General features: G+C 38.1%; 1 protein-coding gene across 16 annotated transcripts in view; it reads right to left on the bottom strand.

Annotated features, from left to right (window-relative positions):
• The window catches only part of PAM (peptidylglycine alpha-amidating monooxygenase), a 349,889-nt gene that overhangs the window by 118,723 nt on the left and 213,377 nt on the right, over positions 1-17,789 (bottom strand). For all 16 annotated transcript variants that reach the window (XM_066273910.1, XM_066273915.1, XM_066273907.1 and 13 more), the window contains 3 exons: positions 15,606-15,693; positions 1,866-1,951; positions 403-486 (listed from right to left, as the gene is read on the bottom strand). In XM_066273910.1, the coding sequence (XP_066130007.1) occupies positions 403-486; positions 1,866-1,951; positions 15,606-15,693 (258 nt within the window). The remainder of the gene's footprint in view (positions 1-402; positions 487-1,865; positions 1,952-15,605; positions 15,694-17,789) is intronic.

Raw genomic sequence — 17,789 nt, 5'->3', positions numbered from 1 at the left:
TGTTTCCTAGTGGGCAGAGGGTCCTCATTTTATTATGTGGATAAAAACACATATCTTTTAAACCAGTGGTCCCCAACCTTTTTTGGGCCACAGACTGCTTTAAAGTCAGAAAATATTTTCACTGACCGGCCTTTAGGGTGGGACGGATAAATGAATCACGTGACCGAGACAGGCGGCAAGAGTGAGTGTTAGACGGATGTAACAGAGGAAATCTGGTCATTTTTTAAAAAATAAAACATCGTTCAGACAAATATAAATAAAACGGAAATAATGTAAGTTATTTATTTTTTCTCCAAGTACCAGTACTAAATGGCCCACAGACCGGTACCGGTCCATGGCACGGGGATTGGGGACCACTGTTTTAAACAATATCGTACTGAAAGTTGTGCTTTCAAAACTTACCTCTAAATGCACTAATATCCCCATAGTGTACTTGCAGTACAAAGTATTTACTCCCAGTCTCTCCTCCAACTCTGAATCCAACACCTAAAGAATTACAACAGATGATAAATTAATATTTTGGAAAGGGAAGTCCATAATGGAGCTAATCTCAGGTTGCTGATCTGTGCAATTCAAAGAGAAATAAAACAGCATATCACATATGAAATTACATTATATGAAAATGAAAGTAAACTAGGCCTTTATTGAAAATTCCTAATATAATCTATCAATCCTTTTCAAAGCTCTGATAGAGTTCTATACACAGTTCCCACTTCAGAAGCAAAATCATCACTTACACTTTAAGAGGCCAATTCACTCATTTTGAAAGAAACAGAATAAAGCAAAGCAGAATTCTGCCCTTGATTATGTAACAGACATACATAAACCTATTCCCTTATTTTATTTTGTTTATATTAATATTCATTCTTATTTTCTGATTGAATATAGGTAATAGACTTCTTAGGAGCATCGCAGAAGAATTACTTTTCTTTCCATATGAAGGCAGGTCTCTGCAAAAATATTACTGAGAAAACTATTACCAATCAGATTACAAAGTCTAGTATGCCCATAAGTTTTTAGACTCCGAAAGGTTCCTAATAGTCTTACATTTAATAGAGTTTGCTAGTATGATAAAAATTATCTACAGAGAAAAGATACTGACAGGTGGAGAAATTTATTTTCTATCTGCTCTACCAATGTATCTTTAAAATGTCAACACGTTTACGACAGGCCCCCTTATTACTTTCCAAACTTGCTTGGGAGTGGCGGCCTGGTAAACTAGAGAGGATTCTTAAGTTCATTTGAAGCAAAGTAAAGCAGACGTCAGTTAGAGCTGACATGAATTGGGGAGGCAAGAGAGGAGTGTGCATGCCACAAGACGCCGTCCCCCGAACCATGGCAGACTTACTCTGTGACAGAACTGCACAGTCACTTTGATATTGAGAAACATTCAGGCAATACAAGAGTCTAGTAACTCACCACACATTGGAAGCTATGAACAGTTTAGAGGTAAAGTCAGAAAGCCAGCTGGGGTTTGGCATCACATTAAATACCCAGGTTCCAGGACTATTAAAAAAAATCTGTTTGCTGAAACAGCAGTTTATTTAATTCCTAGCTATGTTGGCTCATGAAATGCTACTGCTGTCAAGAACCAATGTGCCTTAGGCCAAAGGTGGTTTGAGGTAAACTTGGTTGTTTTCTATCCAAATTGTCATGTGGGCAAATTATTTACCACAGAGAAGCAGAGAAGGAGCATGTAACTACCTAAATGAGACCTTTTCAACACAAAGTAGGTGACACAGGTACTTTCTTAGTGAGAAATTGCAGAACAGAAGATGGTCAACAATGGTTGGAAAGGACAGATAGTGCAAAGTACTCTGGAATCAGAAATCATGCAGCTTAATGTAAGACTATTCAAGATGTACCTTTGGGGAGTCTGGTCGGGGGAGCATTTCTTGCCCAGGCATACAGAATGTTGGCTTTATCTGCACAGGTGCCTTCATCACAAAACCTGAAAGAAAAACAAAGTAGCCATAAATGAAGATTCAAATAGTAAACCGCATAAATCACTCACCATGGGGAGGGGGATAGGGGAAAATACATGAAAACAAAGTAAAATATTGCATCGATATACATACTATTATTGTAGTCATACCAGCTTTAAGATTCCAATAAAGACTAGAGCAAAAAATAGTTGCAATGTGGAAAAAAGCACATATAAAAAGAGAGAGTTTGTTACTCAATGTAAAGCAATCCTGTGAGAATTATATACGATTTCTAATTCAGTATGTTCATATGTAGGGTGTATAGTATATATAATCTTGTGGAAAAATAGGCATTACATAGAAAGTCTGAAAACACCAAAGCTAACGCAGAGGGAATTTAGAAGTGGACTAAAAAGAACATCACACCTTTCTCTTTTGGGATCAGTGTTGTCAATAAGTCTGGCTACTGCAACCAACATAGTGCCTATACTCAGTACAAGTATGCCCCACTTGCCGGGTTTTTGGTGTTATTCAAATATAATTTTTTTTTAAGTTTATGAATATTAGTTGTGTCACAAGTTGTTTTCTGTTGTGCAAATAACTGTATCTTACTGAAGTTCAGTTTTCTCTTTTGTTAAAGAGGTAGTTATACTTCAGAGAGTTATTCAGTAAGTCAAATGAGATACAAGTGAAAGCACGTTGTAACCTCAAAGCATATTACTGGGGTAAGGCATTATTTAACAAAACGTTTATGTTATCTAAAGACTCATGGCTGAGAAACAGGGTTAGATATGGAAAGAGCACCGGCAGAAAGACAGATCTGGAGCTGAGTTCTAGAACCTCATTTAACAGCTGTGTACCCTGAGCATGTCCATCAGCCCTAGAACGCCTGTATGGGAACCACTCTGGTAGGGCTGCAGTACTGTTGTGCACAAGGAGCCCGGCATGGTAACTAGCACATTGGGGCCTTCACTGGTAGATCCAACTGTATAAATGGTAGGCTGTCTGACTCCAAACCACACAATTTTGCTTGTTTGTTTGTCCCCCCCATTACACTATATCTCTTTGTTCTGTTATAGAATTGGATTTGTTCAAAACACTGTCAGGTACCATTTGTATGCTGCTTTTATAAATTTGTGTTTTGAGATGTTAGTACCAAGCAAGGTCAGACTTGGGAGTTTAGGCAGATCGGAAGGTTTGAGCACTATCAACAACAAGGACAGACACAGCTTCGTAAACAGGAAGTTGACTCACATAGGAGAAATTGTGCACTGCCCTTGGCCTGGTGGGGAACAAAGGGCAGACCGTGGCGGCTTCTGACAGAGGTTAGAAACTGAGGCTAGACTCCTGGAGAACAGCCAGGCCACAAATAAGAAAACCACTGGTGAGAAGTACCTGCTAGACCAGGGGTCTCCAAACTTTTTACACAGGGGGCCAGTTCACTGTCCCTCAGACCATTGGAGGGCTGCCAAATACAGTGGTTCTCTCAATGACCACCAATGAAAGAGGTGCCCCTTCCAGAAGTGCAGTGGGGGCTGGATAAATGGCCTCAGGGGGCCGCATTGCGGCCCGCGGGCCATAGTTTGGGGACGCCTGACTTAGAGGAGAGACTCCTCACGTTTCCTGCTTACCGCCAGAAACGGGATGAGAGGATAGGCAGTAAGTGCAGACAGCTGTTACCTGACCGGAGAAAGGGGTGAGGAGCCAGGGACCAGAAGGGCCCCATAAGGTTATGTTCAGCACATATTCTTGCTTCTATAAATCAGGCTGTAGAAAGAAACTAGTGTTTTCTTACTGTTCACTCTCAGCCTGTCGTTTCTTACTGTTCACTGTCAAGAACAATATACCTATGGTGAAGGATCATTACCATGTGAGACTTGTGCACTGGAACAATGTCTGTAACATCTTGTGCCAAGTGTGCTAAAAGGCTTAGAGTACTGGACAATGCCCAAAAGCAAAATTTTCCTTCTTGGCCTCATGCTATAATAGTTTAAAAAATGAGATTGTCAGATGTGATGAACTTTGTATCTCACTGCTGTCAGCTACTAAAATTTAAAGATCTGCATGACAATTTTCATAGCTTTCAACAAAGACCATAAATACACAGTGCCTAACATCAGTGTGGTGACAGTCTTACGTTAAACAAGATAATTATTTCCTCTGATATGGAAGTCAATTCAGTGTATGACTAGTAAGAACCAGAATGAAATATAATAGAGAAAACCAGTTTAGTAAATTTTTCTAAGAGACAAATTTGATTTATGTCACTCACTGGAAAAAAATCTTTCAAGAATGACATCAAAATAAAACCCAAGCATTGTAGCATAAGGTCTTTCATGATTTGGGACCTTATTATATCTTTAGAAAAAAATTTTTTTCGTCATGGCAAGTGGCTGCCAGTTTTTTTTTGTTGTTGTTGTTTGTTTTTTTAATTTGGTGAGAGGAAGGGAGGCAGAGACAGACTCCAGCATGTGTCCCAACTAGAATCCACCCGGCAAGCCCACTAGGGAGTGATGCTCTGCCCATCTGGGACACTGCTCCATTACTCAGCAACCAAGCCCTTTTTAGCGCCTGAGGCAATGGCCATGGAGCCATTCTCAGAACCTAGGGCTAACTCACTCCAATCGAGACATAGCTGCAGGAGGGGGAGAGAGAGGAAGGGAAAGGGAGAAAGAGAGAGAAGTGAGAGGAGAAGTAGATGGTCACTTGTCCTGTGTTCCCTGACCGGTAATTGAACCTGGGACATCCATACGCCAGGCCAATGCTCTACCACTGAGCCAACCAGCCACGGCCAGCTGCCAGTTTTGAAACTTTCTCTTCTCCATTGTTTCCTTTGCCTGGAAAACACCTTCCCCAACTCTTGGCCTGACAAACTTGTCCTTGTCCTACTCACCTTCTCCTTGAAGATTCTGCTCAAGTCTTTCTCCTTTAGGAAGCTTTCTCTGATCCCTGCTCCATCTAACTTCCTTTTTTTATATATATATAGTGAGAGGAGGAGAGGCAGAGAGACAGACTCCCACATGCTCCCAGACCAGGATCCACCCAACAAGGCCACTGCGGGGGATGCTCTGCCTATCTGGGGCTGACACTCTGTTGCAACCAGATCTTTTGCACCTGAGGTGGAGGCCATGGAGCCATCCTCAGCTTCTGAGGCCAACTTGCTCGAGCCAATCAAGCCATGGCTGCAAGAGGAGAAGAGAGAGAGAGAGAGAGAGAGAGAGAGAGAGAGAGAGAGAGAGAGAAAGAAGTGGGAGGGGCAGGTTTGGAAAAGCAGATGGGCACTTCTCCTGTGTTCCCTGACTGGGAATTGAATTGAACCCAGGACATCCATGTGCCGGCCCAACACTCTACCACTGAGCCAACAGGCCAGAACCCCAACTACCATTCTTTAACCATAGTATTCATGCTAAGTATCAGTCATTTGTCTCTTCTTCAACTAGGCTGTGCACACTTAAGTTTAGGGTCATATCTTTCACCCTATACTCCTAACACTTACAACCCTGCCTAGTATTTAGTAAATATTTAAGAAATGTTTGGTGACGTTAACTGCTGAGGATGCTTTTAACTTTTCATATAAAAATACTTAACAAATAGAATTGGCCTAAATTTTATTGTATTGTCAAGTATAAAATTTTGTCTTAATTTAGTTACTGTATTTCCCTATGTATTAGATGCTTCCATGTATAAGATGCACCTTAATTTGGGGACCCGAAATTTGAAAAAAAAAGTATTACATAATGTTATTGAACTCAAGAAGTTTTATTCATCATAAAATTCATACAACTCCTCATCACTGTCAAAACTCCCGTCCTCTGTGTCTAATGACAAATTACTGTCTTCATATATTACCTCGTCCTCAGTTACATCTATGGTATTTAAAATGCCACATTTCTACAACCACTGTATAAGACGCACCCAGTTTTTAGACCCCAATTTTTTTTAAAGGTGCATCTTATACATGGGGAAATGTGGTAAGAAATTTTAATAAAAATATTAAATAACAATGAATTTGAATTATTATTTGTTTGGTATTGTGTACAAACTTATATTCATTCTCACCAGAAAATTGCAAGTAGATTATAGTTTACAGCTGAATAAACTCAGAGACTTTGAGTAGCTGCCGAAGGTCACAGACTCAAACCAGGCTTCAAAGCTCTGGCTGTCACACTTCCTTCTATCTTGATATATAAGGATGACTTAGAGGCAGAGAACAATATTATATGAAGAGAAGCTTTGATAACTACTATCATATCTGAACTGCATTGCAATTTGTATATGAAATTCTTTTTTTTTAATAAATTTTTATTAATGTTAATGGGATGACATTAATAAATCAGGGTACATATATTCAAAGAAAACATGTCTCGGTTATTTTGTCATCAAATTATGTTACATACCCCTCGCCCAGAGTCAGATTGTCCTCTGTCACCCTCTATCTAGTTTTCTCTGTGCCCCTCCTCCTCCCCCTAACTCTCTCCCTCCCTCCCTCCTGCGTCCTCCCTCCCTCCACCCCTGGTAACCACCACACTCTTGTCCATGTCTCTTAGTCTCGTTTTTATGTTCCACCAATGTATGGAATCATGTAGTTCTTGTTTTTTTCTGATTTACTTATTTTACTCCGTATAATGTTATCAAGATCCCACCATTTTGCTGTAAATGATCTGATGTCATCATTTCTTATGGCTGAGTAGTATTCCATAGTGTATATGTGCCATATCTTCTTTATCCAGTCTTCTATTGAAGGGTTTTTTGGTTGTTTCCATGTCTTGGCCACTGTGAACAGTGCTGCAATGAACATGGAGCTACATGTGTCTTTACGTATCAATGTTTCTGAGGTTTTGGGGTATATACCCAGTAGAAGGATTGCTGGGTCATAAGGTAGTTCTATTTTCAGTTTTTTGAGGAACCACCATACTTTCCTCCATAATGGTTGTACTATTTACAGTCCCACCAACAGTGGATGAGAGTTCCCTTTTCTCCGCAGCCTCTCCAACATTTGCTATTACCCGTCTTGTTGATAATAGCTAATCTAACAGGGGTGAGGTGGTATCTCATTGTAGTTTTGATTTGCATTTCTCTAATAACTAATGAAGCTGAGCATCTTTTCATATATCTGTTGGCCATTTGTATTTCTTCCTGGGAGAAGTGTCTGTTCATGTCCTCTTCCCATTTTTTTATTGGGTTGTTTGTTTGTTTGTTGTTGAGTTTTATGAGTTCTTTGTAAATTTTGGATATTAGGCCCTTATCTGAGCTGTTGTTTGAAAATATCATTTCCCATTAAGTTGGCTGTCTGTTTATTTTGATATCAGTTTCTCTTGCTGAGCAAAAACTTTTTATTCTGATGTAGTCCCATTCATTTATCTTTGCCTTCACTTCTCTTGCCATTGGAGTCAAGTTCATAAAGTGTTCTTTAAAACCCAGGTCCATGATTTTAGTACCTATGTCTTCTTCTATGTACTTTATTGTTTCAGGTCTTATATTTAGGTCTTTGATCCATTTTGAATTAATTTTAGTACACGGGGACAGGCTGTAGTTGTATATGAAATTCTAAAATCAAATTCTACCTATTTTTTTCAGACTTATCTGCAAAAAGACAATAATTTTATATTTAATTCTCTTACCAGTTCTGGTAAAAGAAGAGATTCAAAAGGAAATCACTGTTTGATTTTTAATATCTTATTTTATGATTAAAAAAAAAATGTACTCAACTCAAGGCTGAGTAAAGAATAACTCCCATGAGAGCGCGGGGATATTGAAACTCACACTAAAACTTAATGAGTGAGAAGACTAAGTGAAGTGGGAAAACAAGAGGCCAAGAGAACGGATCCTAATGAATGAAACAAGAGAGTGGCAAAGAGCACTGGGATAAAACCCCTGAACCGCTTCATTTTCAGTTTTCCATTGCTCATTTTAAATGAAAATAGCATCATATTTTCTCCACATGAAAAGACTGTCAGGATATAGTTGACCTTGTATATTTTGGCTTTCCAAAATGGGTCCTTGTACTATTTTGGGCTTACCAAAATAGTATTTTTACTGTCTTTATTAATAAGAAGAGCCTTAAAGTTAGGAAGCGATGCAACCAACCCTTGATCAATGGCTGTTGTAATTTCAAGCCTCATCAACCAGGTTCCTTATTCTTATAGCAACTTCTCCTAAAGGCTTCTCCAGATTAAGCCAATTAATTATGAAAAGATTCACATAGCTCCCTTGTGATTTCTTAGTATTCATTGCAAAAATGATGAGAATTAACATTTGAAAATAAAACTATTCTCGATTCTTAAACCCTTGCTGTAGAACCTTTTCACCTCTAATCCACAGGGAAACCATTCAGATGGCATGAATATTTTCAGACTCTGCCAAGAACTGAAAAGGGCCAGCCTGTCATTTTGAATTATCCAAATAAAGCACGACTGACTGCTAAAGTACTCTCTAGTCATATCTGTTAAAGGCTCTTTAAAATCCAAGATTATTCAGGGAAGATCAGAACTGATAACTCATCTCTTCCTTTGGCTAAAAAATATAAAAAAGAAAATAAAAATTTTAGGCCCTCAAGTTAAGTTTGTATGACTTTCAATTCCAATTTCAAAGCACTAAATCTTTAAGAGTACCACAGGCAAATGAATCCAAAGTGAGAATGTTTCCTTAAGAAACATAACATAGGCCCTGGCCGGTTGGCTCAGTGGTAGAGCGTCGGCCTGGCGTGTAGAAGTCCCGGGTTCGATTCCCGGCCAGGGCACACAGGAGAGGCGCCCATTTGCTTCTCCACCCCTCCCCCTCTCCTTCCTCTCTGTCTCTCTCTTCCCCTCCCGCAGCCGAGGCTCCATTGGAGCAAAGATGGCCCGGATGCTGGGGATGGCTCTTTGGCCTCTGCCCCGGTGCTAGAGTGGCTCTGGTCTTGGCAGAGCTACGCCCCGGAGGGGCAGAGCATCGCCCCCTAGTGGGCAGAGCGTCGCCCCCTGGTAGGCGTGCCGGGTGGATCCTGGTCGGGCACATGTGGGAGTCTGTCTGACTGTCTCTCCCGATTTCTAGCTTCAGAAAAATACAAAAAAAAAAAAAAAAAAAAAGAAACATAACATAAAATCAATGGCATATGTGGACTGTCCTTCCCTTTCAAAATTGCATCCAGTGAGTCGGGTATTTAAATTTCATTAATTGTTTATATTGCATATTTTCCATAGAACATATTTCCCAATTCAGACAAACCCTATGTGAATATCAATGCAATGAATATGCCTTAACATAGTAATTATCAGGATACTTAATAGGAGAGCTACACAAGAGCAGTGATTCACAAGCATCAGCCTGATAAACAGTGCCACAAATCCATAACCTACCATGAGATCAGAGAAGCAATAAGATCCGTAAGAACACAGTGTATCTGTTTTGTCCACACCAAACTCTTCATGCCTAACAAAATACTTGCACATAGTGGGTAGTTATTCATTTATTAACAAATGAATAAAGATAATAGCCACCACTTCCTCAGTACTTCCACGTGCCAGGCATTGCGCTAAGCACATTACTTACATCTCCTCACTCTTCATAACGGCCCAATTAGGCAGGATTAATATCCCCATTTTACAGATGAGGAAAGAGCCTAACACAGGTTAAATAATATGAACAATATTTATTACAACTATCAAGTAGTAGAGCTGAGATTTGAACCAAGAATGTTCTGATTTCAAAATTCTGGCTCTATGTTAAATGTTAAACGTGAGAGCACAGTGCTATAATATTACTATTCTGTTTAACATAAGTACTAGTTCTGTGAGGAAAAAGTGAATGTTCAAATTTCTGTAAAGTTTATTTCTGCGGAAACTGTCAAAACAGTTACAACCATGACATTCTATCTTATTAAAGTTGACACTAGTCTACTAGGAATTGGTCAGTTGCTAAGGAACTCCTATCAATACCTCTAATCCAGGCACCTAAATATCAGCCAAGAAATATGATTATTGGTGACTAGAAGTTAGAACAGGCCGCCAAGTGCATTTTCATGACAATCATTTATACTATCCTGATAGGCACTACAATATGAATCTATTACAATATTAAAATAAAATAAGGAAATGAATACAACTAATTTTAGCCTAGCAAAAATTTATGTCTAAACTTTGCTACTACCCTCAAAGATATATTTTTACAGTGCTTAGAACAGGAAAAGGGTAGATACTGGAGATTGTATTATTTTTACTTATGCTGACAAGGATGTTATAGATATGTTTAACTTTAGAAGTTTGTTATGGCAGAAACAAAGAGTGGGCTGCAGAAGGCACAGTGAGTGTTGCTGCGAGTACACAGATGACAGGTAGCTAGGATATGGAGACGTGCATGAAGGCAGTGCATACAAATACCATTCTCAAACAAAGGATTGTTATTAGTGCGTGGGAGGCAAGGAAGCTTCAGTAACATCACCCTAAAAAAAGTCACTTAGTAACCAAGCAGGGTGTTTCACATACAGGCTTCTCTCTCTCTCTCTCTCTCTCTCTCTCTCTCTCTATATATATATATATATATATATATATATACACACACACACACACACATATATATATTTATGTGTATGTTTTAGCTATTTTCTCTTTCCCATCATCAGCATCTGTAACCCTGAGGAGATAGTCACATTTAAAAAGACACAGCAGGTGGTTAATAAATAGAAGCAGTTAAAAGGAATTTAAGCTAAAGCTTTATAGGACTGTAAAGCGCTACTGCTTTAGCTGGAGAATGAGTCCAAGTTAGAGCAGCTAGGAACAGCCTCATTTAATCATTTGGAGTTCTTTTTCAAAAAGATCAAACAACTTATAGAAGCCATATTTGGCTTGTAAAGAGTCGTTGGTCATAAAAAGCATCATTAGAGATGGTTTTCAAATCAAATATTAACTGCTAAGGCTAAACATAATTTTAGCTCTGCATAGAAGATCACACCAGAGTACAAAGCAGGATAAATCAGAAACCGGTTTGCTTTAATCATGGAATAAATCTTGGGATGGCCAGTCATACACTGCTTTAAGCCTTAAGTCCTGTGCTCAGCAGAATAAAGGTGCGCAAGCCTATACAATCTCATGTTACAAAAAGACAGTGCTCCAGTATGACCGGGAATGCCAAGATGATTTATATGAAGAAAATACCATGACTCCAAATCCTGGAACTCTCTGTAGCTAACTACTCATTATTTTAATAAGAATTTTATTGTTAGAGTGAAAAAAGTAGAGAAAATATTCATAGAAAGAAAAATGCAGTATTTCAAATGTCCAAGATTTCCTAAAATTTTCCATTTTTTTTTTAGTGGAGAGCAGTAATAAAACTTTTATATCTATCTAAATGACTTAGTTTTCACGACCTCATTTCCTTACTGACCCTAAAAAGCATCTGCTCGCTTATGGCTCCTATTTAGCCAACAAATTTGAGGGACTTAGTATGCTACGTTTTGAATTAAGTCTGCAAAGCAAAAATATTGTAAAGCCCAACAAATTATGCCATTGCCATGCTTGCTCCAGTCTTGTTGCAAGATGTTTTGTTTCCTTGAGAAGTCTGGGAAAGAAGGTACGAGGGATACACTAAAAAGGTACCATTGCCTTCTTTTTTTTTTTTTTAATTATTTTTATTTTATTTATTCATTTCAGAAAAGAGAGAGAGAGAGAGAGAAGGTGGGGAGGAGCAGGAAGCATCAACCCCCATATATGCCTTGACCAGGCAAGCCCAGGACTTCAAACCAGCGACCTCAGCGTTCCAGGTCAAGGCTCCATCCACTGTGCCACCACAGGTCAGGCCCGTTGCCTTCTTTACACGGGCCAGCAGTGCTGCTGCTTTTCCACCAGCTGGTCCTTATTTGCATCCTCGAGAGGTATGTAAATTCGGAACTGAGCACCAGGCCCACTCTAACTATAAAGGGACTGCTCCACAGTATATTAAAAGGCTCACATCAATGGATGCAATTTAAATGCACATGCATATAATTAACTAGACATATTACCAACGTGAGCTGCTAATTTGGAATGAGACACGAAAGACTAGGACATACATAGAGGAAAAAAAAACTTTAAAATTAAAATGACTACATAATGAAAACTGCTTCCTGCTGTGTCTACTAGATTCCTGTAAACTTAATATAACTGTAAATATATTTTAATGAAGAGTAGAAAGAGGCAATTACAAAGAGCAAAGGAGGGCAGCACAACAGTGGAACATCATCAGAATAGCTCTTCGCCTTCATATTAAAAGTGCTGCCTGTAGACAGGGGATGAATTATAACTTCATAATTTCAAGGAGAAATGTTTACTTTATTAGAGACACAGACATATTTGCCAATTTGCTGACAACGAAAACAGAACAGTCAAGTAAAAACGGGGAAGAACCATCTAACCAACAGTAAAGAGAGGAAATCCTAGCTTGATGTGTTGGTGTTAAAATAATCCTAGTGCTAACTTTCTTTCCCTACAACAGCTTTGTATTCCTATAAAGGTTTCCCTAGAGCATGAATGGGTTCTTGATATTCTTAAGCATCAAAAACCATTATAGGTATAATAACCAAAAGTAAATGTGTAAGTTTGGAAATCTTTTTAGTACTGTCTATTCTTAGAGCAACTGAAGAATAGATTTGCATCTGTGAAATGAGTGTATAAATTTCACAGCTTAAATATTTTAGAAAAATAATGCAGGCCTTTTGACACTGATACATTTTTGTTATTAGTATTATAATTCAGGTGGGACAGATAAAAGGCTAAGCAGCTGGAAAACATCCGCTGACTGTTTCCAGGGCTGAGTCTGTGTAGCATTGTGGGTAGGGAGCGGAGAATGTTTTGTGAAGCACTGTAAAGTTCAGCCAGTGAAATATTCTGTGAGCTCTAATTCTTGAAGACCAACGAGTTTTGTTAAATGTTGAAGGATAAAAAGTCTATTCCATTGTTATATTAAGAGTAGGGCTGGATTGTGGAAGCCAGAGTCACTACAACAGTTTTACTGAATGCATATCTCCCAGTTGGCATTTTGAACAGACAACATATAGATTGTCCTTTTAAGTGATAGTTGAACACTTTGGGCCTGTTTTTTGTTTGTTTGTTTTGTTTTGTATTTTTTTCTGAAGTGAGAAGCAGGGAGGCAGAGAGACAGACTTTCGTATGCACCCAACCGGGATCCACCCAGCATGCCCACCAGGGGGCGATGCTCTGCCCATCTGGGGCATTGCTCCTTTGCAACCGGAGGCATTCTAGCACCTGAGGCGGAGGCCACGGAGCCATCCACAGTGCCTGGGCCAACTTTGCTCCAATGGAGCCTTGGTTGCGGGAAGGGAAAAGAGATACAGAGAGAAAGGAGAGGGGGAAGTGTGGAGAAGCAAATGGGTGCTTCTCCTGTGTGCCTGGCTGGGAATCGAACCCAGGACATCCACAAACCAGGCTGATGCTCTACCACTGAGCTAGCTGGCCAGGGCTTTGGGCCTTTTTAAAAAAAGATGAATAACAGCATCAATTACTGTCCTTGTTTTATGGTTATAAAGTCAATTATAACAAGCCTATAGGGTAAGTGGGAATATGGGCTGCCAGAAAGATTTTTAAAATCTAAAATATGGGTATAACGTCATTAAGAATTCTAAATACGTAATGATGCTACTGAATGGCGAAATGCAGTTGATTGCCTGCTTGCGGTGATTCAACCAGTGCATACATCTCCAACTCCTCATAATGATGCCTTTCCAATCTGACTCAGCATTTGCATGCAACTGATATTCATAGACTGAAATTTTAGAGCATAGAGGGGTTCTATTCAATATAATGAGCTAGCGAGAGTCTCTTGATAAAATGAAGCAACAGGGGCCAGCCCACATGGGATAGGCAACATACTCAGGGAGTCCAGTCAGTGAGCTCACTACTCTTTCACTTTAATATGTTTCCTTTCCAGTAATAATTTTAGCAAAAATAGTATGTGTAGCAATTATATTACTCAAAATTACTGTTTTCATTTTTACTTACATTTTTCTTTGAATTCTCTTTCCTCAACTTAGAAGTCCTTTGGATAGACTCAATATCAAAATAGTATACTGAAGAATATAAATTAATATTTTAGAGAGCTAAAATAATGTGTTTTCTCTGGTATTCCCTTAATATGAGAATACTGAACCAGCCTTAGTTCATTTGATATATTTTTCCTTAATAATTAGAACATTTAAGTGACAGTTGATTTTTTCACCAATTCTCTTTAACCAAGGTGATGCTAAAGCAGATGTTTAAAGATCACATCCCTTTTAGCTGTTTTAACTCATTTTAATCCAAAGGTAAATTTTGCTAATTTCAGAAGAAATATTTTTAAAACTTGAAAACCAATGGATGTGATTTGCTGAATCAGATTCAGAAAAGTTGTCAGAGAATACTTTTAATCCCAAAATTTTATTTACAAAAAATTACTGAAGAGCAAAAACTGGAATGAGGATATAAGAGGTTATTAACTGTGATTTGCTGGTTCCATTTTTACATAAACCCAGTCATGTGAGTGAAGTTACTATGTGATATGCCCCTTTCATCAAAGAACTTAAGCTTATTAATAATTGCTATGATGTTACTTGGTCCATGGAGATTTCCTCTAATTGTCCTGTGCTTTTAACAGCTCCAAATACATATAACAATTGTTTATTATGAAAATGGCTAGAGAGCAGTTGCTGCATGCCTCATATCAGTCTAATAAATATTAGGATGCACAAAACCAGTTCTATCAGTCTATGTGATTATGCAGAAACAGGATCACAAAACAGATCCTTTCCTAATGTCAAAGGAGACACATTGGTCATTCTTCACTGTTAAATATGTAACAGTGATTCTGATTTTTGGTGCAAAATATGAAGCTTTTAATGTACAGCTATTTTCAAAGTTCACTGAACTTACCAAAAACAAAATGAAAGGGAAGATGTCAAGCTAAAATGACACTGTAAGCTTCCAGAGGTGGAAAACATATCTATTTATCTTAGACCCTCCCACAGCACTGCTGCACTCTGACATATAACAAGCATTTAATAGATGTTTATTGATCGTTCATGACATGATATTAAGGCTCATCACAGTGATTAAAATAAATTCTAAAACTGTAATAGTTACATGAATAAATGAGACACAGGTGAGGTGAAAGAGAAATAACTGGATTTGAAACCAGACAACCTAGGGTTCAATCCTGGTCTGACACTAACCAGCTGTGTTATCTTGAGCAGGTTACTGAACCTCTGAGCTTCAGGCTCCTTGTCTGTAAAGCGAAATAATAAATAATATCTGCTGTGCAGAGATATTAGGATAACATAAAGTGGGTGTAAAGATCACCTAGCTTGGTGTCTGGGATAAGAGTGCTCAGTGAATACAGCCATGGTGCTCTTTGGGTGAATCATGAACTTAAAAAAAAATAGACATCAGAGTATCCATTACCTAAATTTTCAGTCTTTCTTTCAGAGCTGAATGCACCTTGGCACATTATGCCAACAGATATATATTTATTAAGTCAATGTCAAATACTGATGGATGTGTTCTAGAGTAGACTGAATACTGTGACAACCAAAACATAATAACTACTTGATGTTCTTTTCTAAAAAGGAAATATTCTGCTTACTTACTAGTCAGTTGTAAAATACTTGCAGAGATGCACTTTGTACTTATAAAAAGTCATTTTCTAAATCCCCTGAACTATGAGCCCAATACCCCTTACCAGTAACTTCCAGTGGACGAAGGCATATTGCATCCAAACAGTAACATATGATGGACGGTATCCATACTGGCACGTGGTCTGAAGTCAACTGTGAAGAGAAAAGAACACGTGATGTGAACACAAGTTACACTTCTGTGCACAAATGTCAGAAGAGACTATTCAACAGTTCAAATGGCTGAATAAAAACATTTTGATACTCTTAGGATAAATAGATTGCCCTGGTTGTATAAATTGTCTTATTACTTTAGATGAGCATAATTTGATAATTTCATTTAGTATGACAGTAAACTATTACATAACAAAAAATAATTAATTAGTAGGCTAAAACTACACGTATACCCCACAGGCACTTTTTAATGGAAGACCTCTTTTAAAGTGATGGGAGCATTATGTGGGTATAAAAATGAAAGCTCCAAGCTATGTGTTCACAATATGTTTCCTTCCAGATTCTAGCAGAGTGATGAAGACCATAAAATACTGCACACCACTGTACGAACCAGAAACTACAGTGAGTGTTCAAAACATGAGCAAAGTACTCATAATACAAGTTTATTAGCTTCTTAAAGTAACACTAGTCACTAGAATGTGATCTGGAGAAACAGTTTACTATAAAAGTAGAAAGTATGTCTTAACAAAATAACAAATTACTGTTCTGGATAAGCACTGTGCACCTGTTAAAGGGACACTGAACTTTACCCAATGTCATTTCTCTTTCCCTCCTAATAATAGTGGTTGAAAGACTTTAAAGGAAACAAATATCAGTTCAGAGGTAAAACAAAGAAAAAAATCAAAGCTAAGTATACTGTTATGTATGATCATTATTGAGCACCAGCTCCCTTTCCTGATTTGGGTTTGGCTTATCTCCTTTCGTCTGCATTCAAAATCTGTCCTAAAGGGCAGTTTACAAGTCACGTTTACACATAAAAGTGCTAAATAGCCTAAAATGATCTTAAGCGTTAAATGTGTGTAAAACTGCATCTTTTAGCTTTTTTTTTGTCTGGTAAAATTAATTCAAGCATCATTTATTCCCAGAATATGTATCTGAGACATGAATATTCATAAAATAAAAAGTGTTCTATAATAGCGCCATGCCTTGCAAAGTGTGGTTGATTAGAAACACAGGGCACCTACTCTGAGACATCCTGACTCATAACTTTCAGGGAAAATAAAAAGCCTTTCATTTATTGCACGGATAATATGAATTTAAAACCTAAAACCCCTGCCCACACACACACACATCTTGAGATTTTTATACAACCATTATAAAACTAACAGAGGAGGCTAGACAATGGACTTGATATAACCTGAGGCCCTGTTTTCTATTATAAAGAACACAGTAAGCCTAGGGAACTGGAGAGGGTACTTGGAAGTAAAAAATCAATGGAAGTTACTACAGTATTCAAATCACAGAAAATCATATTGTTACCAACCCTTAATTTGTTAGCAAGGAAAACAGAAGAAAGAAGAGGGATTCTATCTCCACAAACACTCTTAAGTTGGGGGCAGGCTCATAATCCTCTCAAGGTATCATTCTTGGCAGAAGGGAAACTAAAGAAGCCCTGAGGTAGGAGTAGCTGGTCTTTATTTGTCATTTACTCACTTTAAATTTATTTTCATATGTAATACAAAATATCTTATATTCAACTTTATCGAATGGCTTATAGACATCTATAACATTTTGTTCTGACTATACCTGCCTTCCACTCTTTATTTATCTATTTATTTTTTTAATCTCTGCCAGCCCATCTGGGGTTTGTCAAACAAGAGGTGGACCCCTCTGCTTTTTCCGAACCTATGTAGATGATCATACAGTTCCCTTAGATTCTTTTATTATGAGTGGATTATACTAATAGATTACCTAAAATTGAATCATTCTGGGAATTTCTTTTTTGAACCAACATGGCCAAGTGCATTTTTATCAAGAATTAAATGCATAAAGATATATGCACCCCTATGATTACCGCACCATTATTTACAATAGCCAAGCCATGGACACAGCCTAACCGACAGATGCCCACTGACAGATGACTGGATAAAAAAGATACGGCGTTTGTGTATAAAGAGATAGATAGGTAGATAGATAGATAGATAGATAGAAAGAAATGTAGGTACATACATACATACATACATATATACATGTAACAGAATACTATTTAGCCCTAAAAAGATGAAATATTGCTATTT

Source organism: Saccopteryx bilineata, chromosome 4, assembly GCF_036850765.1.
Source record: "Saccopteryx bilineata isolate mSacBil1 chromosome 4, mSacBil1_pri_phased_curated, whole genome shotgun sequence".
Taxonomy (NCBI): domain Eukaryota; kingdom Metazoa; phylum Chordata; class Mammalia; order Chiroptera; family Emballonuridae; genus Saccopteryx; species Saccopteryx bilineata.
This window is presented reverse-complemented; position numbering and strand designations above follow the sequence as displayed.